The 24,091-nt window shown below is 35.4% G+C and overlaps 4 protein-coding genes and 1 pseudogene across 5 annotated transcripts in view; 3 read left to right on the top strand and 2 right to left on the bottom strand.

Moving 5' to 3' along the window:
- LOC120342372 (inactive phospholipase C-like protein 1) overlaps positions 1-9,157 on the top strand; it is a 52,855-nt gene extending 43,698 nt beyond the window's left edge. For both annotated transcript variants that reach the window (XM_039411180.2, XM_039411179.2), the window contains 6 exons: positions 442-527; positions 1,391-1,499; positions 2,082-2,300; positions 2,864-3,306; positions 3,601-4,080; positions 4,864-9,157. In XM_039411180.2, the coding sequence (XP_039267114.2) occupies positions 442-527; positions 1,391-1,499; positions 2,082-2,300; positions 2,864-3,306; positions 3,601-4,080; positions 4,864-5,634 (2,108 nt within the window). In that variant the 3' untranslated portion in view covers positions 5,635-9,157. The remainder of the gene's footprint in view (positions 1-441; positions 528-1,390; positions 1,500-2,081; positions 2,301-2,863; positions 3,307-3,600; positions 4,081-4,863) is intronic.
- Positions 9,158-10,044: 887 nt separating this feature from the next.
- LOC120342155 (putative serine protease K12H4.7) lies at positions 10,045-15,802 on the bottom strand. The gene is made up of 8 exons (XM_039410860.2): positions 15,154-15,802; positions 14,588-14,763; positions 13,428-13,633; positions 12,777-12,846; positions 12,133-12,365; positions 11,598-11,719; positions 11,136-11,258; positions 10,045-10,731 (listed from the first exon to the last, which is right to left on the bottom strand). Exons 1-8 carry the CDS (start codon positions 15,265-15,267, stop codon positions 10,279-10,281), a joined length of 1,497 nt encoding a protein of 498 aa, XP_039266794.2. The 5' UTR covers positions 15,268-15,802; the 3' UTR covers positions 10,045-10,278.
- Positions 15,803-16,978: 1,176 nt separating this feature from the next.
- Positions 16,979-19,350, top strand: LOC120342154 (N-sulfoglucosamine sulfohydrolase-like). The gene has a single exon (XM_039410859.2). The coding sequence runs from the start codon at positions 17,215-17,217 to the stop codon at positions 18,757-18,759; it is 1,545 nt and encodes a 514-aa protein (XP_039266793.2). The 5' UTR covers positions 16,979-17,214; the 3' UTR covers positions 18,760-19,350.
- Positions 19,351-19,720: 370 nt separating this feature from the next.
- Positions 19,721-20,761, top strand: LOC120342156 (peroxisomal 2,4-dienoyl-CoA reductase [(3E)-enoyl-CoA-producing] pseudogene; annotated as a pseudogene).
- Positions 20,762-22,188: 1,427 nt separating this feature from the next.
- Positions 22,189-24,006, bottom strand: LOC120343108 (peroxisomal 2,4-dienoyl-CoA reductase [(3E)-enoyl-CoA-producing]-like). Its single transcript, XM_039412219.2, has one exon. It carries the CDS (start codon positions 23,420-23,422, stop codon positions 22,547-22,549), a length of 876 nt encoding a protein of 291 aa, XP_039268153.1. The 5' UTR covers positions 23,423-24,006; the 3' UTR covers positions 22,189-22,546.
- Positions 24,007-24,091: the final 85 nt, after the last annotated feature.

Genomic DNA, 24,091 nt, shown 5'->3' with positions numbered 1-24,091 from the left:
CACTCTGGATATTGGTTCTAGACAAGCAGCCGAAAACTTCTATAACAAGGGTCTATGTGGAGATTGAATTTTTTTCAGTTTGTGCAACTTTATTTATACATGGAAATCGGTTGAATCTAAGATTTTGTAAACTGAAACGGCAACATACTCTGAATCAATACTCTACTTACTTGAGCAACACAGTTTTAGGCTGATAAAAATAAATATTTGAGATTGAAAATCTCTTTCTTCACAGCGCTTTTTAGGACTGTAATGAGCCTTTATAGACACCCTGTATGTTTATATATACATCATTATTGAGATGAACTGCATTCGGTAGTCATTGTAGAATACAGAGCCATGAAAAACGAAAAAAAAAAATAATTAGGGCAGGAATCTGCTTCAATTTATTTGGTACATGTGATCCTAGAATCATTTTTGTTATATTTCACATTGTTAAAGGTTTGATGATGGACATCAATGATGGCAGATTTGCAATGAATGGTGGTTGTGGTTATGTTCTCAAACCAACGATAATGAGGGAAGAGGTAATGATTTTTTTCACTTTTTATCATAGGTTAATTAATAAATATTGATTTCATGGGGTTTGACAGTCTTGTATCACACTTCCATGAATTCGATTCTGCAACATTTCATCTGGCCAAGACCAATACATCATCATATAGAATGAAATGAAGTGTGGTGCTATTCTTTGAAACATTCAATTTACCGTGTTTTCCATAAAATAGGACCTAGTCGACACACACAAATTTTTTCTGAACCCAGTCGATAGCAAGAAATCTCTCCTACACATTTTAAAGGATTATTTCAAATAAAAATGTGTTATGGATAGTAAATGGATATCAGTTTTCCCTTTTTTATTTATTTGAAAATCTCGTAATTCTCTACTTTGTAATTTTGTTTTTGATAAAGGAAAATAAAAGACATCCCCCAAAAATAAGCCCTAGAGTTATTTTTCGAAAGAAAATTTAAATAAAACTTGGTCTTATTTTCGGGGAAACACGGTAGGTGTTTTGATTCATGCTACAGCATCCTCGCAGTCAATGCATACAGATCTACTAATACAGTGGTTTACAACCTTTTTATAACATTCCCCTCTTTGCCTATTTCGGAACTCTTGATTCTACCTTCGCTATTCATGAAATCTCTATTATTTGGTTGTTGTACCATATTAAATGGATTAGTCGAACGTGCAATTCGCATTCTGGTATTTGTGCGGTTGTATAGTTTATTGTGAGCACCCAATATATGCGAAGTAAAAATCCGTCCTCTAGAACGATTAAATTCCTCTTCGGTCTGGAAACTAAGTAAGAAATGAAGGAGCTGAAGTTAAAGCAGTCACTACTCTAATCCAACTATTTTAACCTTGTGTTTTTATTTTCATGTGTAGGTCGCATACTTCAGTGCACAACAGAACGATGTCATACCTAGTGTTGCACCTAAAATTCTTCATCTACGAATTATCAGTGGTCAAGAATTTCCCAAACCAAGGGGTGGTGGTATGTTATTTACTGTCATTGCTTATTTTTTATTAGTGAAATTAAATAGTGACTTATTTTGAATAGAATGTACCTCGTTAGTCTACCATAATGAAAAAGAAATACAATGAAATGGTATCTGACATTAACAATGTTGACTGAATAGCAATATCTTATCAATCATTACATTCTGGTGTTAGTAGGTTAATTAGTACATTAGTTTGATATTTTAGGACTTAATGAAGCAAGATAATCCATCAATCTAATCATTGTCATATTGGCCAAATTTAGAGATGTCCAGAATATTTAGGGATAATTTAGAAGTTTAAAGACAAATTTATCATTTTTTAAAACATTAATTTCTCACAGTATGACTGAAAGATGTTCTTCTAAGTTCTGAAAACTAGTATGATAGTCAACCTTCCCCATATTCCCAATTCAAGCTCATTGAATATGCATTGACTCATATATTTATTGTGCTGAACACGACCCAGTTTAGAATGTATTCGAAAATATCTCAGAATGTGTTCAAAAAAGTAGATTATTTGTTTTTGGCCATTCCCGTAGCTAAGTTAGGTGTTGTAATATTTCTATCTGTTTTAGGTGCCAAAGGTCATGTAATCGATCCATATGTTCTGATCGAACTTTTCGGGATGATGGGAGATTGCAGCGAGCAGCGTACAAGAACATCACATGATTGTGGATCGGGAAATTCAACAGCACTTTTCGATGAATCGTTCGAGTTTCGTTTAACTGTGCCTGATCTGGCTCTTGTCCGTTTTGTCGTTCTCGATGATGAATTTATCGGGGATGAATTCATAGGTAAGATTTATTTCTCCTTTTTCGGAAATCCAAAGCGTTTGTTGGATTTTCATTTGCAAATAATACTGTTCATATTTGATTTATGACTTGCGACCTGGGATGTAAAAATGAATTGAATACTTGTATCGATCTGGAATTAATTATATTCAATATTCAAATCTAAAATTTTTATTTGAGAAATTTTCTTCATGTGCAAGTATTGAAGTGAAGTGTTACTCGGAAAGCCTTTATTTAAATTCTAAAAACCGTAACGTTCGTAACTGATTAATAACTTTCCCTCATTTCCAACTTCAATTCAACTTATATACATTGCTAAATGTTCTAAATCTTTTAAGTAAATTGGTATATGAAACAAATTTTGTTTTTTAAAATGTAATATAAGTGTATATTATGGAATAATCAAATTCACATTTAAACTACCGTAGTAAATATTGAATTTAGAAAAGCTATTTTCTCTATTTCTTAAGTTCCATTATTTTTTATTTATGTTCAAACTGAATTCTTCTTCAACACCGTGGATAGTTTGTATGTATTTATAAACAGCAGATTATTATTTCCAACAGGTCAATATACCATTCCATTTGAATGTCTACGGCCTGGGTATAGGCATCTACGTTTGCGATCTATATTTGATGAACCACTCGACGATGCAACATTATTCGTTCACATCGCAGTAACAGACGGAAGTATGCAACTATCTCATTCCAATTCTATGCCCAACATGCCAAATACCGTTAGCAGTCCGGGGCCGATGCCACCATCGAGCACGGGGTCTATTTCAACTGGGTCTTTCAAATTATCGAAGAAACGATCGTCGTCGTCTGGAGCACTACTTAAACAGAACAAAAAAGCTCAGCAACAACAACAAGCGAGGAGGGAACGTGCCGCAGCAATGCGAATTGTCGGAGTCAAAAAAATTGACGAAACGTTCCAAACTGCATCACCTGCACTCAGGGATGCTGGTGAAATGAAGGAAAATTTACATCAATCTCTATGTTTTTTTAAGGTTTGTCTATGTTAATTTCATAATATCCTAGTTTTAAAGAAAATTGTTATGAATAAAAGTAACAATATAAAAGCAAACTGAGCTTGTAATCGTTATTTAATAGTATATTTTGTCGTTGCTGTTGTAATTTCTTTATATATTGATAATTCAATATTGATGCCCATAATTATGCTATGAGACATCTTTTATGACAGTGTGAGTGACATCGCTTTGAGCATATTCTCTTGAACAAATATATAATATTCCAATATAATACTGGAATATTAAAAAACTGATCCTTTTTCATTATTTTAGGAGGTTTGTGGCCTTCCTGCTTTGAGTTCAGTAAAACAATGCATCAGAAATCTTGCACTTCGAGCAAATTTGGAATCGCAACAAAACAACGTCAGCAATAAGAAATTGTCGAGAAAAGCGAGTTTGGATCAAAATCCAAACTCATACTCTCCTGTTAATGGAATCGGATCGCAAGGAACTCCTAAAATGCGAGACAAAAATAATTTCTCAAAAATCGCCAGCAGGGGATCGTCGGAAAGCCTGAATTTAAAAACCGATGCTTCAGGGAAATTTGCACTTAAAATGGTTTTTAAAAATAACTGCCCCACAATGGAAATTTATAATCTGGCAACCCAGCCTCCTTCATCAAGTGATATGTGGAGAAAGGTGTTGGCAGGTTTCCAATCCCTAGTCAATGATGCCAGATATGTTGTCGATAATGCAAACAAATGTCAGGAATCTTTGTCGCTTATTCATCAAGAAGCTCTCAAATATCATGAAGTAAGAATTTTTTCATTCATTCATATATCTCATTATATAGTTTTTCTTGCAATTGAGGAAAGCACTTAATTCCTTCAGTTAAAATTTAACACGTAAAATATCAAATTTATTTGACAAAGCTAAGTAACTCATTACCAGTTTATGTTCATAAAAATAATTTTCACACTTTTCCACAAGCGCATGGGGTGGCAATAAATGCTTAGGCGGGTCGTAGTTTGGCGATTCCTGTTTGAGTGTATCTCGTTGAAAAATATTGTTTAACAAATCTATTTGATCATTTTTGCTTTGATCTGTTTAGGGAAATCGGTCTATTTATAACATTCACTGCTAAGTTGGGCCTTTATATCACTAGTACCGGATGTGAAATGCCTATTCTGCCTATGCGGTCTCATATTATTGATTATCTTCAAATGCGAAGTTTTCTGAATTCTTGTGAAGTAATAGGAATGTCCATTTAACTAACCATTTACATTGGTTACTGCCAAATTTATAATGGGAATTTGGATTTTTCCATTTATTTCTTACCTAAAAATCGTTATTTTTTAAAGTAATACGTTGTTAAAATGGGCTTGATTTTCAAGCTGTCCCTTTTCATTACACTGTTGAGTTTGTTGTGAATGGGGCTTGATGTAATAAGACTCGATGGGACTGTTGTTTCAACATGGTTAAACCATCGTGTTAAATACTGAGTCAGTTAAACTTGTTTGGTGTAGTTGTGAGACATTTATCTTTCTATGAACATCGGTAATAATATTTTAATATCATTGAAACTATCTTTTTCAGAATTTGCCTTCACTTTTAAATGTAACGGCGAGTGCTCTCTCTGATCCATCTCGCGTAACTGGAAGTCCTAGTTCCAAAAAACAAAAAAAGAAAGACAAAAAGCGTACACCATCTGGAATAAGTATCAGTGGGAACGCTGAGTGGGATTTTGCGTGGAATTGTAGCGTCATCAGAGGCCATCTCGACATCCTAAAATCTGCTCAAAAAGAGGCAGCAACCATACTCACTCACTTGAGAGAAGCGGGATCCAATTCTGGACTCATCGGTGATGAGGATATCACTAAAATCCCCATCAAAGAACATGTACTCAGAAAATCAGACTCAAAACTCTCCAATTGCTCTGATGCGAGTAGAGATTCTACTCTCGCTGGTCAAGGAGATGAATTGAGCTCTGGTTCAGACTCATCTTCGCAACAAGGTAAATCAGAGGAGAAAGACTCAATTTCTTCAGCGAGTGTCACAGAGAGCAAAAACGTTAATAATAATAATCTGAGAGGTAGTGAGGAGGTTCCGTGCAATTCAAGTTCTAGTAACTTTACAACATCTTGTCCAGACGTTACCAATAACATAACAACGGCAAGCAAAGAACATCCACCTTTAAATGGGATAGAATTTTTCACATGTAAGAAAAATGGTGATAGCAAAAACTCAAACGAATTTGTTCAAAATTCAGATTTGACCAAAAGTCAAATTCCAGCTAACATATCACAATCTGGGGAAGCTATGAAAACTATCTCAGAAGAAAAACCATCATCCTTGACTATACTGTGATGCTTATTATTGTATAGAATTTTAATTTCCTTCAGTTGCACTTTAAAAAAAAATAACCTATAGTCTTTCTTAATCGTTAGATAACCTAACTTTACCACTGAGGAAATTAAAATGTTCCAATGACGAAAATTCTTAACCAAAATATATTATGATACTTTATGATAAAGTTTTTCAAGTCTTATTGCTTCATTAATCTTCCTATGCTATAACAAAAACAAATTTACTTTTTATGGTTAGAGTTTTCATTGTTCAAATAGATGCTCAGTTGCTGATGTCCATTAAAATTGTTTCACGTATGGCTTGCCTGTGCCACCTTTATAGAACTTTAGCCCCTCATTGTGTTCTATGATGATTTTTTTGTTCAAATCTGACAAGTGAATGTACAAAATGAAATGTAGTTTTATGGGGAAAATGATCGATTTTGTAAGAAAAAGTTTTGATACATTTTTAAAGAACAAATTACTTTGCAGCCGCAGTAATCAAATTTTTTGCTTTTTTCGAAATATTCAAAAATATGTTATTGTATTTCTACTTTTTGGGATTATTATCATCACTTCTGCTCTAGATACAGGTATGCCGTCGACTTTTCACAGCACTTTCATTGTTTTTGCCAATGTTTTACTAAACATTCCTATATTTTATCACATTCCTATATGTTTGGCAACCCAATTCATTTCAAATTGGAATATGTTTTGATGGATGAATTGTAGTCTATGTATTACACTGCCTACAAATTTCATAATCATGTTAAATTTTTGATCAAAAATAAGCAAGTAAAGCCTTTGAGCATTCTCTATCTTGGGATACTCAAAATTTGAGTAGGGAAGAGAAGCAATTTCTTTCAAAATAAGTTACCGAAATAATTTGTAGTTCCACTTCCTGGCCAATAAATCAATTTATTTAAATGTCGCACTATTTTGACACTTTAAGTCAGGGTTTCCCAAACTTTCTTGGCTGCGGACCTTATTTGTGCATCTTAGTTTTGACGCCCCCCCATCCTATGCTGTGTCAATTTTTGTGCCCAACAATGAGGAAGGATAATGTTTCATCAACACAACAACACAAACGACATTAAAGTGATGGATGAGGTTGCTTTTCATTACCCAATTTATCGATTCTCGGAGCATTTTGTGATGAGCAAACTCTTTGACATTAACATTTGTCCACAACGCTCAACCAAAAAGATGCAATGGCTTTTTAATTTAAATCAATCATTAAAGATCGATCAGACTGTGCAGTCATCACAGACCCCAGTTTGGGAAACCCTGCTTTAAGTAGTGCTTTTCAAATGCAAATTATCACAATATTAAAAGTGGTATATGATAATGAAACAAACAAGTTAAATGATCAATCATATTTACTATTGTAGTTGTAGATTCGTTTTAGAATATCTTTATTCAGGTAATATCTGTCAGTTCAAATCGATCAAAATGATCTCTGATTTTCTATATTTGATTTCAAATTGATATACCGATAGAGAACAACTCATTGGTTGATATTGTCATAATTTTAGTGGAGCTCAATTACCTGATTTTGATGTTGACTTTATATTATCACAATGTTTCCAAATTTGAATTTTTTTTGTATGTGGTATACAACTCTAATCCCAACAACAATCCCTATTTTGAAAATATTTTCTGTTTGGTATTAAGTGCACATTATGTGAAATGGGTATAGTAATGCGTGATCCAATTTCACTCTCTATTTTGCGGGGATGCCAGAATGAATCGCATTTTGAAATTAGTGATATCCAAGATAATGAATTATCACTTATTTGAGTATATGACATCTGATGTTTAGGTCTTTATTCAATTTGTGAATATGTAGAAACAGAAAATGAAACAAGGTCTATATCAAATATTTGCATCATTAATTCACAGGTACTCCCGTAGTATGTGTACCAGGTTGGGGTTAGGCCATAATTTTATTCTGATTTTCCTTATTTCAGTTCTATTACGAGTTCGGGGACTGTCTGTGCTAGCCAAGTGAATACACCCTCTGCCCATAGGCTTCTGTCCCTTTACACAACTTGATGTAAAGTAGGCGAAAAAAATTAGTTACCTTCCTATTGGTACACACACTTCTGGAGCGCCAATTCATGTTCTATAAATATACGAATATTTCAAAAATTCCTTTTTTGAGGATGGCTTTAAAACATTGTTTCACAAAAGTTCAAATTGGCAAATATTCAGTTTTAACATCCCCGCTATTAGGCTAATTGAAGGCATTCATTTTCTCTGCAATAGAACAAAATTACAATATTGTCCTCTTTTTTTATCCAATTTGTTTATCAGTTACTTTTCATCTTGAAAACAAATTGCTTCTGCTTTGCTTGGTGGTAATTTTGTATGGAGGATTTTACTAATTATATGGCCAATCTAACATGGTATGCAGAATACCAACCAAATTTAACCATTATCCATACTAGTAAGGAGCATATACCTACCTCAAGGTACAAGCTTGGTGGTGGACTACTGCACTGACTCATTCAGCATATTGAACATTGTAAAGGCAGCATTAGAACTATTTGAAAAGAATGGGAACAATTCTGCTTTAGTTAAATTTTGCAGTAACAGTCATAATCTCAGGTCAAAATTGATTTGAACACCTCCATATGAAGCGATTTCTGGTTGAAAAATGGCAACCCTACAACTCTTGGCAAGAAGAAAATTATTTTTGATCAATAAAATTCTCCTTGTGGCTTATTTAAAGAGAGTAAGACTGCAATACTGAGGTTGCCAGATGCAGTAATTGAAGTCACTAAATTTTACCTGTGACTGCAAAAAGTGTCGATTATTTTTATTATATCCGTTCCTCTGTTTATTTGTAATCTTTTTTCCAATTTTAAATTGTTTTGTATTATTTACTGGTTGTTACAAGTGATCTATCTGATTTGGGAGGGAAATTATACTACGGTTTCCATTCTCAGAACAACAGCATTATGATTTTAAATTCCTTTCTGACAAATTGTTGAAAGTCACATAAACATTCAGAATGCTAAAATGCTATTTTGAGGCATGCCACAATTACGAAGGAATTTTAATATATTCTCAAATTTGTATTGATCATTTTACCAGTACTCCCGTAGTATGTGTACCAGGTTAGGCCATAATCTCATTACCATTTTCCCTATTTTAGTTCTATTACGAGTCTGGGAATGTCTGTGTTAGCCAAGTGAATAAACTCCCTGCCCATAGGTTTCAGTCCCTTTACACAACTTGATGTAAAGTAGGCGAAGAAAATTAGTTACCTCCATATTGGTACACATACTTTGGAGCGCCATTTTACCACCTAATTTCACTTTTTGTGTGGAATGCAAGTAATGCAGCAGTTTATGTAGTTTAAATTTAGATTTTTTTAATTCTATGTTATTCTTAATATTTATATCATTCTTGTTGTTTTATTTCTTTAAATGTCTGTTATTGAATCATTCATTAATATTGATGACAACTAATATTCTGTATCTTTCTATCGTGAGTTGAACAAAACATTATCAACAAATAAATCGAGAGTTTTTGTTGGATTGATTGTTCATTTTTTTGTTCCAAGTGATAGGGTCAGGGCCTACTAGTGCTATAGGATAGAATTTACATATTTATCCTGTGAGAGAGTAAGACGACTTAACCATATGGCGAACCATGGCCTTTCGTCCGGTTACCATTCCAAGTCGGGTATGGGATTAGTTAGGTATTTGTTTTTTCGGAAGCGTGGACTTCATGGTGGAGGTTACCTGAACTACCCTACGCGGTGGCGAGCGTATGCCCAATGCTTAGCAGTATGAGCCACACCAAATATATACTGTAGTCCAGAGGTCACTAAACTAGGGTCGGATCCGTAAAATATTTTCCTCAACGCCTCGTCAAGATGTTCATGTAGTAAAACAAATAGTAAAAACAATTTCACGGATAATGAAAATGAATTGTATGTGTCTCCGTGGGGCAAGACTTATTATGTTAACACATACTGATATGGTGGATTTGTGAATCGATATATAGATTTAAATAATCATATCACGATGACGAAAATAACCAGTGATTATAACCAAATTAGCCCTGAGAAAATGTGCCTTCTGATCTGGCTAGCTGGTAAATCCTTTTTTTTTTATGTAAATCCGGATCTTGTGTTGTTGTGATGCAATAATGTGAAATCCACGTTTTGGAGCCAAACTTCACAAGAAAAAGGTTGAGAACCGCTAAATTAAGTTTTATAAGATGGATGAATTTGACTGGCCCCATTGAAGTGTTTGAGAAAATTTCAAATCAAGGTTAAGAAAGCATGCACTTCCATCTGTCATCTGAATATTTGAAAGCAATCGGTGAAGTAATTGAGAAGAAAAGAATAGGCTGTTATGGAATTTGGCAAGCAAATAAAACTCAATCACTCCCATCATAGACCCAAAGAGTCATCAAGCAGACTATAAAGTTTATTCATAAAGCAGAATGTAGAGTACGAAGGCAATATAATGTGACAAATCTAATGATTGCACTTGATAAAATAATAAATTGTTAAGTATTAGTAGCAAAAGTCAGATACCATAGAGCAGTTAAATAGGATGCCACAATTTTGTAAAGAGGTAAAAACAAGCCACTGATGGAAATTTGTTTAAACTTTTACTCGAAGTCTAGTGACATCACTACCAGAGTGTCATTTAAGCCATGATTTTACATATTTTGACGCCTGTGCTCGAGCATAACGAAGTTCAGGAGGATCCTCTGGTTTATCAGGATACATAATAGCACAATGAGCTGAACTAGGTACGAAAAGAGTGTGAAAAGTCGGGCTTTGATCCGTGTAATTTGCCTTATCAAATCTGGCAACTATTTTTCTGTAAGGAGAAGAATCTGTTGGTGTGGTGTATGACATTGCATGCCATGGATCAACCCCGCCATTAAAAAGAACTGCATTTGTAATTTGGCTTGCTACATCCCTTGCCCCATAATTTGCATTGGTTTCCATAATGCTGTTTTGGATGTTTGTAGGGTTGAAGGATGATCCAAACACTTTGATGCATATGTCAGTGAACAAACCGACAGGAAATCCACGGAATGGCTGCTTAGAACTGTCTGTAGATTGAAACCATCCAAATTCCGTGCATGTCTGAAAAAGGGGGATGCAAAGTAAGTTCCCTTTGACCCACAAAGAGCAAAATGTTGATAAACTGCTCCATGTGATATGCAGGGCTTGTGATTGAGGATTGCACACCGACAATCAGTAAAAAGGGCTACGAGGAAGTTAAATAAAAATAAGGTAAAGGAATGAGAGCTCACAGCCACACAAGTTGAAGACTTTCCGTGGAGAAACAAGTTCAGAAGAACACAGTCTGTTGTATTATTTTTGAACTAAACGAAACAAGGCAACATTTCATGGAAGGGGGTGAGGGGACCAATAACTTCTATCAGTGAAGCATATACTCACGAGACAAATATGGATCCATATGTACACTTTACGCTCAACAATAAAAATAACTTCAGGTTACATTTGATTTAAAGATAAAAACAAACCTGAAAAGTCCAGGTTCTTCCTGCATCAAACGTAGGTGTTTTCATAGATTGAATAAAATTTGCATAACTTGCATCAAAACATTTATCCATTTCATTGCCGTAGGTTCTATATCTTCTGGAAAACTAACGGAAAGTAATATGTTAATTACTTGATTTAAAACAACAGTTGATGTTGAAATAGTGAAATGCCGTACAGAAAATACTACAGTTGAATGCGCTTGTACATCAATAAATGTACAAAAAATAAGATATAAATTTAAACAGAAATATTTTATAAAGAGGCACAAACATTTCAATGTGGCCATTGAAAATTGTGTGAAAATGGAGACAATTTTTTTAACTCATCAATATTAAATAAGTTTAGATGACAAATGATTGTCCATTGCACAGACATTCCAACATGACCACAATAGAATAGGTAATAATAGATTTCCACAAGTTAATGATTAGTCAGGAACGTACCACTCTCTTCCTGTCGACAGCATTCCCAAATAAGGAAGGGATTGTTGCATAACGTTCAATCTCACTTCCCAATGATTGATCAGTCATATGATCACACAATACAGATATAGTCACATTCCCATCTGCAATGGAAAAAATAACGATATGAAATTGCTTAGCGTTCAGTTTTTTTTTGGATGTGATTTTTATGAAATGATTTTTTTCACAACTTCCATCCAAACAAAGCACTGTGCTTAGCAAGCAATCAAAGTTTCATGATTCATAGTCAAATTCCAAAGACTCACAATACTCTGCAACCTTCACTTCTCAACAAAAAAACCTAGTTGTGTTTCTAACGAGTTTCCATTAGATATTTGATGTGCAACTTTTAGTGATAAAAAAGATAAACAAAAAGCATGCAGACAGTCCTTTAGATGCACTCCAGGTTAATATACTGGTATTCATTGCTAATATTACCCAGTGAAGGACTTTGCTTGCTGCCTTCAACAGAGCTGAGAAACCAGTTTGAAAACCTGCTTCAAACAATCAAGTTTACCTGTAGCACCTTCGAATGCACGATTATCCCTGTTATATTGCACAGTATCAGCAATCGAATCTGCAATTGCATTCTGAAAATATTCATAATCATCTGCTGACAACGGGGAGCAGAGATTGAATAATTTCATCAGTTGTTGACGACCTGTGTCACTCTGTAACATTGTGTCAACAGCTTTTGTTGCTATAGCGATATTTTCAACGCATTTTGGTGAGCCAAACTTAGTGAGAGACCTGTAAATACAATGATAAAACTGTTGAAAAATTCAGCCTACACTGTATAACAAGCAGGCTACACACGATGCAAAAACAAGAATGAATAAAAAGCAAATATTTCTATTATTTACAGAAAATATAAGAGTTTTTCGAGTGTTCTAGGTGTAACTATTATTATTGCAATAAAAACTATCCAATTTATGGTTGCTATTTGCTATATCTATTTATTAATCATATTATCAACAAACTCAAATTAGAAATTGATATGCAGAAAAAATTTATTCAATTTGATTTCATTGACAAATATTTTAAAAAATAGTTTTAGATAATATCATAAACACAATTTTTTGTTATGCGTTACAATTTAACAATGAACAAGTAATAGCCATTACATATACAAACAATAAAATATTTTCATTGATGCACTACCTGTTAACTACTTCATTATATTCATAAAAATCCATCTTTGCAAGCAGAGGTGCACTTGCAGACATTGCTCCTGTGTATTAGAAAATAGTAGTTAAATTGGAAAAAAAAAATCTTGATTGAGTTATTTTTTAAATGGCTCGGAGACGGGTGTAAATTCTCACCAATCATGCATACAAGTATGGGTGTATGTTCACTAAACGACGTAAGTACTCCTATTTGGCATGGCCTGACCATTTTTAAATAGGTTATTCCTAACCCCCACCTGGCTCTGTCATCCAAAGATTATGTCACTATGACCTCACAATCATGTCAAAGAGCTTGCCATAGTTTAGCTACGAACGCACCAACGATAACAAACTCCCTAACATAAGGATAACAAACACCAGCGATCTCTCCCATATCGGGAACGTTACAAGGAAATGAAAGAAATAACTTGCTCAATTTCGGGTGATCGTTTGAGCGTCTCGGATGACAGTTAGTATAGTTTGGAAGGCCGTAGTAGTGACATAATTTTTGAATGACATAGTCAGGTGGGGGTTAGAAACAACATATGGTGTCAATAATTTCCATTTATGAGCACTCAAGAAATTCTTCTTAAAAATCCTTTAAATCTTCCATATTAACAATACAAGTCTACCTAGCTATCAGTACCTTTAATTAAATGTGGATATTTAAGTTTCATCCACAATGAAAGAGATCCAGGATAAGATCCACCGAATGTTATCCAAGTCTTCAAGCCTGATGTTACAGTTTTATTTGTGATAAATCTTGCTATGTCAGCGAGGGCTTGTTCACTTGATAAAAATTGAAGATTCTCAACAGATGTGTCATTAGTAGGATGACTTTCCCCATAAAATCTATAAATAAAATTTATATATGAAATGAAATTATAAATGTTGGCCAGCTTGTACTTCATTTTAAATCTAAAGCAGTTATTTTAGATGAGAATATATTGTTAAGGCAGGACTTAAACTATACAATCTGTAATCATAGAAAGGAAAACTAATTATGCCGATGATGGGTGATGGCCCCTCCGTTATTCATTAATCTATGATTGCCACAGAATATTACCTTGAAACATTACATTTCTGTTTTAATATAAATTGATAATTTTCTTTGTTAAATTAAATGAATAATGTGTGTTCGTTCACTTCATGATGGGAAATTTCAATAACAATATATAATAAATGATAGCATAATCATTTGGGGTTAAAATTTCGGGTCTCGTGTAGTTTCGTACCTAACGTACTTCTAGTGGGCGTAGCAAAACAATTTTTTGATATGTCAATCCTAACCCCCATCTGACTACGCCATCCAAAAATTACGTCACTACGACATCACAATCACGTCATAGAGCTTGACAAATAAACGTACAATCGCCCAAAATGGCATTGGCGCCGACGATAAAGAACTGACAGACATTATCGATCTCTTTCCTATCGGAATCGTTGCGACGAGAAAACAAGAGAAATAACTGTTCGATTTCGGGTGCTCGTTTGCGCCTCTTGGATAGCGAGTCGTATAGTTTGAAGGGTTCTATTACATCACTGTTGACGTAATTTTTGGATGGTGTAGTCAGGTGGGGGTTAGGATTGATACGTGAAAAAATTGTCATGCTACGTCCACTAAAAGTATGTACGAAACTACATGAGACCCAAAATTTATTGTTTTAAATTTTTTCGCTATCCTATTCATATAAAGGCTCAGTCTATATGGCGAAGATGGTGGAAATAGATCACATGCACAAGGAAGGAGGCTTGATTCTACACACCGTGAAAACCTACTTATATCTTTTTGTCCAAATCACTCACCTATGTTCTAAAATAAAACACTTAGCACCAACTTCCTTTGCAATTTCAATCCAATGTCCTTGATCCAACCATACTGGACCTGCGGGTCCTTCTCCACCAATTTGTAAAAAAGCAGGTCCACCTGGTGTATAGTATTTATCCGATACAAAATACCTCTGGCTCCACGTTCTGTGATTCTAAAAGTATACATGGTGTCATTGGTGTGCCAGTATCAAAACTTTGTATCTTGTTAGTCAAGGACCTTATGTGTTGAACATGACTTAATTCAGGATAAAAATTGGTTCAAAAATATGTTGAAAATGTATTCAGAACATTAGGCAGGCTATTCGATCTTGACAATCACTAATATTAGTCCAGAATAAGTCGAATGGTATGAATATTCAAATGTGACTTCAGTCATAAATTTTCTTGAATAACTATTTGAGAAATTTTGGAATCAGCATATTTGGCATGTCATGAAACATTTATAAATTGTGTATCACCATGGTTTCAGTAAACCTTTGTCTAACCAATATTGAGAAAAATAGAACACAAAAAGAGTTATTCAAGTGTTGAAAGACACTCACCTCATGATCAAAATGATCAAGAGTTTGTTCGAACCATTGTTCTTCTGCAAAACCAGATGAAATGCAACAGATGAGAAGCAAAAGATGACACACCGAAAGAAACATCTTTAACATATTTATGTATTAGTGTATTCTAAGGCAGGGGTTCTCAAACTTTTGGTGTTGCGGAGCCCTTGAAAAGTTGAATATTATTCGCGGAGCCCCAAGATAAATGTTAAAATTGTTACTTTCAGATTAATATTCCTGGGCAAGTTAAAAGTACTTTACTTATTTAAAATGCTGAACCTTTTTTAATAGGATTAACACAAGCCATAAATGAATCTGAATTTTATACTAAAGCTGTAAATTTGACACTTGACGAACATATTAATAAATTAGGGGTCGAATCTTTTCTCTTTTGACATTTTTAGAAGACTTAACAGGCCGCTAATAACGTGCGCGATTTTATTTTGTTACAATCGCCGATTTTTTTCGTCAGCATGGCGTGTTTTGAACATCTTTATGCCGGTGTTTATTCTCCCTAAATCAAAAATTTCCCTCGGCATATACATGTATTGTTACACAATGACGACGTTAATTCCTTTTTTGTTCTCGTGGGAAATTATGAGTTCAATGTGAAAAACATGTTACCATATAATAGTCATCTGCGACGAAATGTTAAAAATTATAATTAATAAAGAGATAAATCCGAAACTCAAATTTCTTGATTGAAAAACGGCATTCTAAAATATTAAAACTGAAACTTAAAATGGAAGATCACACGTTTGGCTTCAGCAGACTCACCTCAGATTGAAAACGCTTTTATAGACATTGTAAATCACAAAATTTGGTGTTATGTTAGGTTTTCGTCGTAGTAACTGCGAAATCGAAACACAGTCAATTGTATGCGCGATGTACCCTTTTTTCCCATTCTGAAACTACCGACGAAGCCGCATATACCATATTTCGAGGCTGTATTGTTGTCAGATTTTATCAACGCTGTTATTGCTTCTTTCAACAGTTACAAAATTTTGGGTCAGTATTTCGCAGAGTAATCGAATAGCTCGCGGAGCCCCTGGGTTTCTCTCGCGGAGCCCTGGGGCTCCGTACGGAGCACTTTGAGAACCTATGTTCTAAGGTACCGTAAATACCAAACATAAATTCAATATTACCTCCTTGGAACTCGAATTTCTACCTATAGGCTAGTATGTACCGTAGCATCAAATAATAACAATAATTTATTTATTTAGTCTTCGATCTTACAAGTTATGGAATGCGTACCGGTAGCGCATATTATATTATTGACAGTTGCAACGTGTGGCAATAGTACGGTACCGTTAATCGAGTTGCTTGCTTTCGGATTAGGCTATACCGCAATGGAACAATGCTAATCAAATGTGAACACACGAACAACAAATAAATGAGACAACGCTTGGTCGTTGCTTGATAAAATATCCCGTTTTGGAATTTGTCACTTTGTATCCACCCTACTTTAGAGGGGATTCCCCATTCGTGGTAGCAAGTTGTGCCATGTTCTAAACACGGCCCGAATCTGTAAACCACTTTTAAAAGTCAATCCAGAATCCTAGATATCAATTTGAATAAACTACGATTTCACAAATCAATAATGTACTTTTTCGACCTGTCATAATATACTAATGTTATCATAATATTATCAGTAATAATCACGAGACGCCCTCCTTGCCGATTCTACTAGGATTTATTTTTATTTAAAGTCGAAAATTTCCACCCCAGATTCGGGATTTTAAGATACAATCCACTACTGTAGTCGAGTTGTCTCTGGTGAGTTGTCCGTGTGGTCGAGTTGTTCGCATCCCTCCACTATAGCGTTAACTACTATATATTTACGGTTAACTTCAAGACAACTGTACGATAATTGAATGCCTTAGTTGTCAGCAATTTTTTTTGTATTAATAATTTTCAAATGAACCAACCGGTCAGGTAGTCTTACCAGAGCCAGAGCTCTGGTCTTACCATTTGGTCACACATCATGCAGCGTCATGTGATCGTGTCGTACGGGAAACCCCCTATTACTTAGCCTCTGCAATTTGCAAAAGTGCAATGGTTGGGTGTCTAGGGATGTTCAATCTGGTGCGTTATTTTCATTTTTTATTCATTTGTTTGTCGTCATTGTGTTTGTGCATGGCTGTTATTCCTCGCAATGTCCTGGTAATAGTTGCAGACGATTACGGATTCGAATGTGGAGCGTATAATAACAGTGTCATATCGACTCCAAACATAGATGGATTGGCATCTCGCGGAATTTTGTACAAAAATGCATACACTGTCGTAAGCAGTTGCTCGCCCAGTAGATCAGCAATTCTTACAGGCCTTCCCCCACATCAAAATGGCATGTATGGATTGCACAATGGCTACCATAATTTTGATTCATTCAATGCAGTCAAAAGTCTTCCTCTCATACTAAAAGACTCTGGTATTCGAACTGGTATCATTGGTAAAAAGCATGTTGGCCCAGAGGAAGTTTATCCATTCGAATATGCTCAGACAGAAGAAAATAATTCAATTATGCAAGTCGGGAGAAATATTACCAGAATGAAAGAGCTAACCAGAGAGTTTTTGTCTCAGAGTAATGGTTCTTTCTTTTTATATATTGGATTCCATGATCCACATAGATGTGGGCATACGCAACCACAATATGGAGTTTTTTGTGAAAAATTTGGAAATGGTCAACCAGGAATGGGAATAATAGAAGATTGGAAACCTGATTATTATTCGCCCGATAAAGTAATTGTGCCTGGATTTGTTCAAGATACTCCAGCTGCAAGATCTGACCTGAGTGCACAATACACAACAATATCAAGACTTGATCAAGGAGTTGGACTCATTTTAAAAGAACTTGAGAATGCAGGTCATGCAGATGATACTTTGGTAATATTCACTTCTGATAACGGCATCCCATTTCCAAATGGAAGAACAAATCTCTATGAATCAGGCACTAAAGAACCCTTTATTGTTTCAAACCCACTTAAAAAGTCATCTTGGGGAACGCATAGTGATGGAGTGATTTCCACACTAGATATTACACCTACAGTGTTAAAATGGTTTGACATTTCATATCCAAGTTATAAAATATTCGGTCGTCGTGCTAGTTTAACTGGACAGTCTCTCATATTTAGTGATCCAAATATTCATGGAAGATATGTATTTGGCAGCCACTCATTGCATGAAATCACAATGTATTATCCTATGAGATCAATTAGAAATAAAAGTTGGAGGTTAATTAGAAATTTGAACTATCTTATGCCATTTCCAATTGATCAAGACTTTTATTTGTCTCCATCTTTCCAAGACCTGCTGAATCGTACTAGAGATGGAAAGGATCTTCATTGGTTCAAAACTTTGAATCAGTATTATTATCGCCCTGAATGGGAGATGTATAATTTAGATAATGACTCGCTGGAGATAAAAAATCTAGCAACTGATGAAAAATATAAAGACATTTTTCAGTCTCTTTGGATGATGCAAATGCAATGGCAAAATCAAACACATGATCCTTTCATTTGTGCACCAGGTGGAGTTTTAGAAGATGCTGGAAGTTATAAAGCTCATCCTGTGTGCATGGGACTCCAAAACAATTTGCATTGATGAATATTGTAGCATTTTTCAATTTGTTTTTGATATGCTATATATCTACAGCCACTTTTTTTTACCTCATCATGATCAGCTGTACTTGTTTCATTCTTGTTTGATCATATATCAACTTGTGTTTCTTTACATTTCAATAAATATGTCATTTAGCTGTGATTTATTTATCTCAAGTTCATATTATTTGTGTCAATCTTGTGCCCTGCATTACCAATTAATGTATGGAATGTCATGTTTGAAACCTGGTTGCTGGCAAACTTGTGATCTTTCCTCAACAACAAACAAAAAAACATTTTTATTGACCATCTGTAAATGTTATACTTTATCTTTAATGTTGGGCTGATATCATTTTTATGTATTGGGTTGCCCACTATCCCAAAGTCAGTTCCTTCAATTTCTTCTTTTGACCTTCAATTATAGAGAATGCGCTTTTTTAACCTTTAACCCTTAAAAATATGACATTGCTGTGAACCCTCAACTCCAAAAGTATTTGGTAAGCAATTTTGCAATATTGACAAACAGTTTAATCAGCATGATTTTTGTGTAGTTCTTTGTTGATCAATGTTTGCTAAGTACATACATGTTACCTTGTTTGCTTACTGGTATAGGTTGGATTGTAGCAGAGCGGATATTTAAACTTAGTCTTAATATTTAATACCTGCACTTATTCAAACTGCTAATAATCTGACCAAATCGCTAATCATAACTATGCAGTAGCAAGTTAGTTTTAAATAGATGTCATGCTTGGTCATCATGTTTTGCGTAAAAACTGGTATAATATGAAGCAATCTGTTGGAAAGCTACCTCTGTAAAAAGAGCAGCGATCTTGAATTTTTCTTGATCATTATCATGATCTGGAATAAATAGGTTGTTTACTTCTAAGTTATCTATCGTGGCTAACATCCTTATTATTCAAGTTATCATTATAAATATTGGTAGTTATTCATTTTATGGTACAATAATGGCTACAAAACCTAGAAATGTGGAGGTTTTTACTGATGATTGTTTGACAAATTATACTTACGTTTTCACACCAGACTTGCTTCAAGGCCAAGTAGCCTTCATAACTGGGGGAGGATCTGGAATTGGTTTCCGGATTGCTGAGATTTTTATGCGGCATGGATGCGATATTGCAATCGCCAGTCGGCGTCTAGAAAAAGTGGAAGAATCGGCGAAAAAATTAGAAAATGCCACTGGTAGACGTTGCTCGCTCTATCGCTCTATCTGTTGATGTCAGAAAACCAGAGGAAATTGAAAAAGCTGTGGATCATATTTTGCAACATTATGGAAAGATTAACGTTCTTGTCAATAATGCTGCTGGAAATTTTCTCTGTCCTGCTGAAGATCTTTCATACAATGCTTTTAAAACGGTGATGGAGATCGACTCTTTCGGAACCTTCAATGTCAGCAAAGCAGTTTTTTCAAAATGGTTCAATAAACATGGCGGTAATATAATAAACATATCAGCCACGATACAGTACAAAGGAACTGCTCTGCAGCTCCACGCTGGTTCCGCTAAAGCTGCAATTGACGCCATGACCAGGCATATGGCTGTGGAATGGGGAGTCAATGGGGTAAGAATTAACTGCATTGCTCCTGGTCCTATTGCAGGAACAGAAGGTCTCAAGAGACTCGGCGGCGGATTAGAAGATGCCATAAGTGAAACAATCCCGCTAAAACGAATGGGAGAAAAATACGAAATAGCGGACACCGCGGTATTTTTAGCTAGCAATGCTTCAGCATACACGACAGGTGCGATCTTCGTGGTGGATGGCGGATGTTGGTTGGCATCTGGTAACAACTTCGACAGCAGAATGAATTTAAGAAGATAACCAGTCAGTGCGAAATTTTAATATCTTGCACCAGATAGAAAAGGCACGATAGTTTAGTTCGTAATTACTTTAATCAACGAAACAAAATATTTGCTCTGCTGAACTTTTTAATTCATATATTATACTAATGTACTTTGTCTTAGTTAAATGTATGTTACGTTCCACAAAAAGCAGCTTTTATTATAGGACAACAGAAGGTCACACAAGCTTGGGTGTGACCATTGTTAATTTGCTAATGTCGAAGGGAAAGTAAAATTTGATATTCGCGAGCCCCAAGCGGTAGTCTCCATTTACACGAGTCATCGATGTAAGCTCAATCTCGATAATCCAGGTTAGTTTATTTTAGATAGCACGAGAGTGCCGACGAATATTCCTAACTTTCATAAGTAGTCGCTTGTTCAAAAGTAGTTCAGATTAAATAGCGAAAAACACCCACACTATTGGGTATTTGTCTTCACCCATATCTTTCAAGTAGCCTAGTTGCTTGTATAAAGCCCATTTCTAAGCGAATACGTAGGTGAACTAATTTCGAGTAGTTGCTTATACAGTGAGTAATTTAAAGTGAATGGGCCTCTGCATACCGTTTAGTAGTTGCAGTTACGTCTCTATCTTAGCGAGGGTAGTCGCTGTAGCTTGGTTCTGCATTTTGAATACGCCATTTTAGCGAACGTAGCAATGTTGAGACAGTTATGAAGGAGTTCTTCATGTGTAACTTCTTTTTTTTCAATTACGTCAATGCGCGTGAAATGCCCAACTGTCAGCTATTACCTAAGCTAGAACCGTATTTGTTTCCGTGAACTTCGCTTCTGCGTACTTTTGCACCCACTGACATTTGCACCAGCATGCAGATTGCACCCATAGGCATTTGCACCCGCGGACCTTTTGCACCTATGGGAGTTCATCCACCTCCATACATTTCACCCACAGATATTTGAACCCTTTCCGGAATTGACAAAAAATAACATTATTCTCAGACTGTTATACGTAAATAGCAAACCATTGAATCGTTTTTCTCTTGTGTCTGACACTGACAGAGAGCAATGCTAAAAGATATGAAAACGAAGACCAAACTGCCAACAACGTATAATTCCGTTATGTGACCATTCAAATCAAGTTTCACCACCATCTTGAAAAATTCACATCGGCACCCGTATCGCCTTACATGGACTAAACTGGCGGAATGTCACGTGGTGGCTCAATATATGCCAAAATTGGGGTTAAATTTTGTGAACCATAGTCGGAACCTTCTAGCGACCTTCCCCATTTTTAAGTACTGGAAATTTGAAAACGATTGGTCCCTCAGTTGCAGAGAAATGCGATATTTTCACGACAACGATTTGCCAAATCGTTCCATTGGTATGTTTTTTGTTCAATAACGCAATATTAAAAATCGATTTTCTATTAATTACATTAGCAAATAAAAATAAATTGTAATAGTAATTTTCTAAGTTTTTACAGTGACTCGGTCTATAGCAGGGTTCAGTGATTTTTCCCTGTCATTACCATCGTGCTATGCCATTTCGACGCAAGACAAGTATTATACAATGGCCAGTAAATTATAACCCTTCCCAGTCACGAAAAAAATACAACGTTCGCTTAATTAATGAATCTATGAAATAAATTACGAAACAAAAGTAACGTGAATTTGTTATCATCTCCATATTATAAACAAACACTGAAATAAATGAATCATTTGGTAGCATTTTAACAGGATAACATATATATAACAGCTGTCCACTGGTTACTCGCTTCACCTGATGTAGACTGAAACATCGTGTTGATCTGGACACTGGTTACTGAGAACAGTGAAAGAACATCAGTGTGAATTGTGAAAGACTTGTTCAACAACGCCGGCTGCATTAAATTTCAATGTTGATTAAACATCGGCGATATGCAATAATTGATAAATTTTTGAAATTTGTACTATAGCAATGTCATTAAACGTCAGTATTAAATTATATTTTAGGTTTAGGCAAGACCTGTTTAAGCATATTAAAATTATTGAATGACGTCAGCCAGTTACCACCATCCGCCACCAAAACGGTCCCAGTCATGTAAGCTGCTGCATTACTGGAGAGAAACACGGCCATATCCGCGATTTCACATTTTTGGGCCAATCTTTGTAGGGGTATACCGGTTTTGACTTGATCGGCCATTCCTCCTGCTAGCTTTCTTAATCCCTCTGTACCTTCAACGGGTCCAGGTGCTATACCATTGATTCTTACGCCGTTTCCACCCCATTCGACGGCCAAATGTTTCGTCATCGCATCGATTGCAGCTTTCGCAGACCCGGCATGCACCTGTAACGCGTCTCCTTTGTAGGCTAACGTTGCAGTGATGTTGACGATATTTCCTCCATTCTGTTTGAACCATTTTGCAAAAACAGCTTTGCTTGTGTTGAATGTACCAATTGTATCAATCTCAATAACCGTTTTAAAAGCATTGTACGAAAGATTTTCAGCGTCGCAAATGAAGTTACCAGCAGCGTTGTTGACCAGAATGTCGATCTTTTTATAATGTTTTAAAACCTCATCCACTGTCTCTTCAATTTCTTTTGGTTTCCTCACGTCTACTGCAAGGGCAAGACATCTTTTCCCAGTGGCCTTTTCCAATTTCTTCGCCGATTCTTTCACCTTTTCTAGTCGCCGACTCGCGATTGCTGTATCACACCCGTGTCTCATAAAAATTTCAGCAATTCTGAAACCAATTCCTGACCCCCCTCCAGTGATGAATGCAACCTGACCTTGTAATAGGTTTGGGTTAAAAACATACTTATAGTGAGACAAACATTCGTCAAGTTCAACCTCTGTGTTTCTTGGTATCGCAGACATGTTCGCTGTCGTTATTTCAAGCAGAAATAAGTCGGAGTGGATTTGCGTTCGTTTGGTCAATTATTAACTTCGGTGCAAATTAATCAAACTGTAGCGATTCTCGACACGATCAAACTCGACTTGTGACTCAGCACCTAATACTATAAAGTCAAACAAATAAAACTACAGTAATTGCTTAAATCTTATTGGACACGAAGCGGATGGATCGTTTTGTTTTTATGTCGTGTTATTCTACATGTTGTTGTTTGTATTTTCATCTTCCCCTTGTGAAAAAAATCGCCTTTCTCCCTTTATTACTGGACAAATTGCTTGAAAATATGTCGCTAGAAGGCTATTACTTTTATTTATTTCTAAATTTTCTATGAGATCTGATATTCATCTAAAATCCCGCTGTTTTATTTCTATTTGTGCTTTTTATGACATCGTGACGGATGTTCTTTTCTTTAATTTTGCGAACTAGTGACCATGACCAGCCGAAGTCGTGCAGATTGCTGTACCGGTAGTCCACTGTGACAAATTGCATACTACTTTGTTTTGGCTTTCGTGTCCATACATTTGAGCACCGCTTACTTGTATTGTGTATCTTATAGGTATCGTGCAGCGAATGTATCCATTCTTGACCCAAGTGAATATTTCATTCTTTTATGCAAAAATTAAGACTAAAGATAA

The sequence above is a fragment of the Styela clava genome, chromosome 3, assembly GCF_964204865.1.
Source record: "Styela clava chromosome 3, kaStyClav1.hap1.2, whole genome shotgun sequence".
Classification (NCBI taxonomy): domain Eukaryota; kingdom Metazoa; phylum Chordata; class Ascidiacea; order Stolidobranchia; family Styelidae; genus Styela; species Styela clava.
The sequence above is the reverse complement of the archived record's forward strand: the minus strand, read 5'-3'. Positions and strand labels throughout refer to the sequence as shown.

Bases quoted from the DNA above. Each gene is read 5' to 3' on its own strand.
- LOC120342155 (XM_039410860.2), bottom strand. From the start codon at position 15,267: ATGTTAAAGATGTTTCTTTCGGTGTGTCATCTTTTGCTTCTCATCTGT. The intron at 14,764-15,153 runs GTGAGTGTCTTT...GTATACTTTTAG, and splicing joins TTGATCATTTTGATCATGAG to AATCACAGAACGTGGAGCCA. The intron at 10,732-11,135 runs GTTTGTTTTTAT...CCCCTTTTTCAG, and splicing joins GAAGAACCTGGACTTTTCAG to ACATGCACGGAATTTGGATG.
- LOC120342154 (XM_039410859.2), top strand. From the start codon at position 17,215: ATGGTTGGGTGTCTAGGGATGTTCAATCTGGTGCGTTATTTTCATTTT.
- LOC120343108 (XM_039412219.2), bottom strand. From the start codon at position 23,422: ATGTCTGCGATACCAAGAAACACAGAGGTTGAACTTGACGAATGTTTG.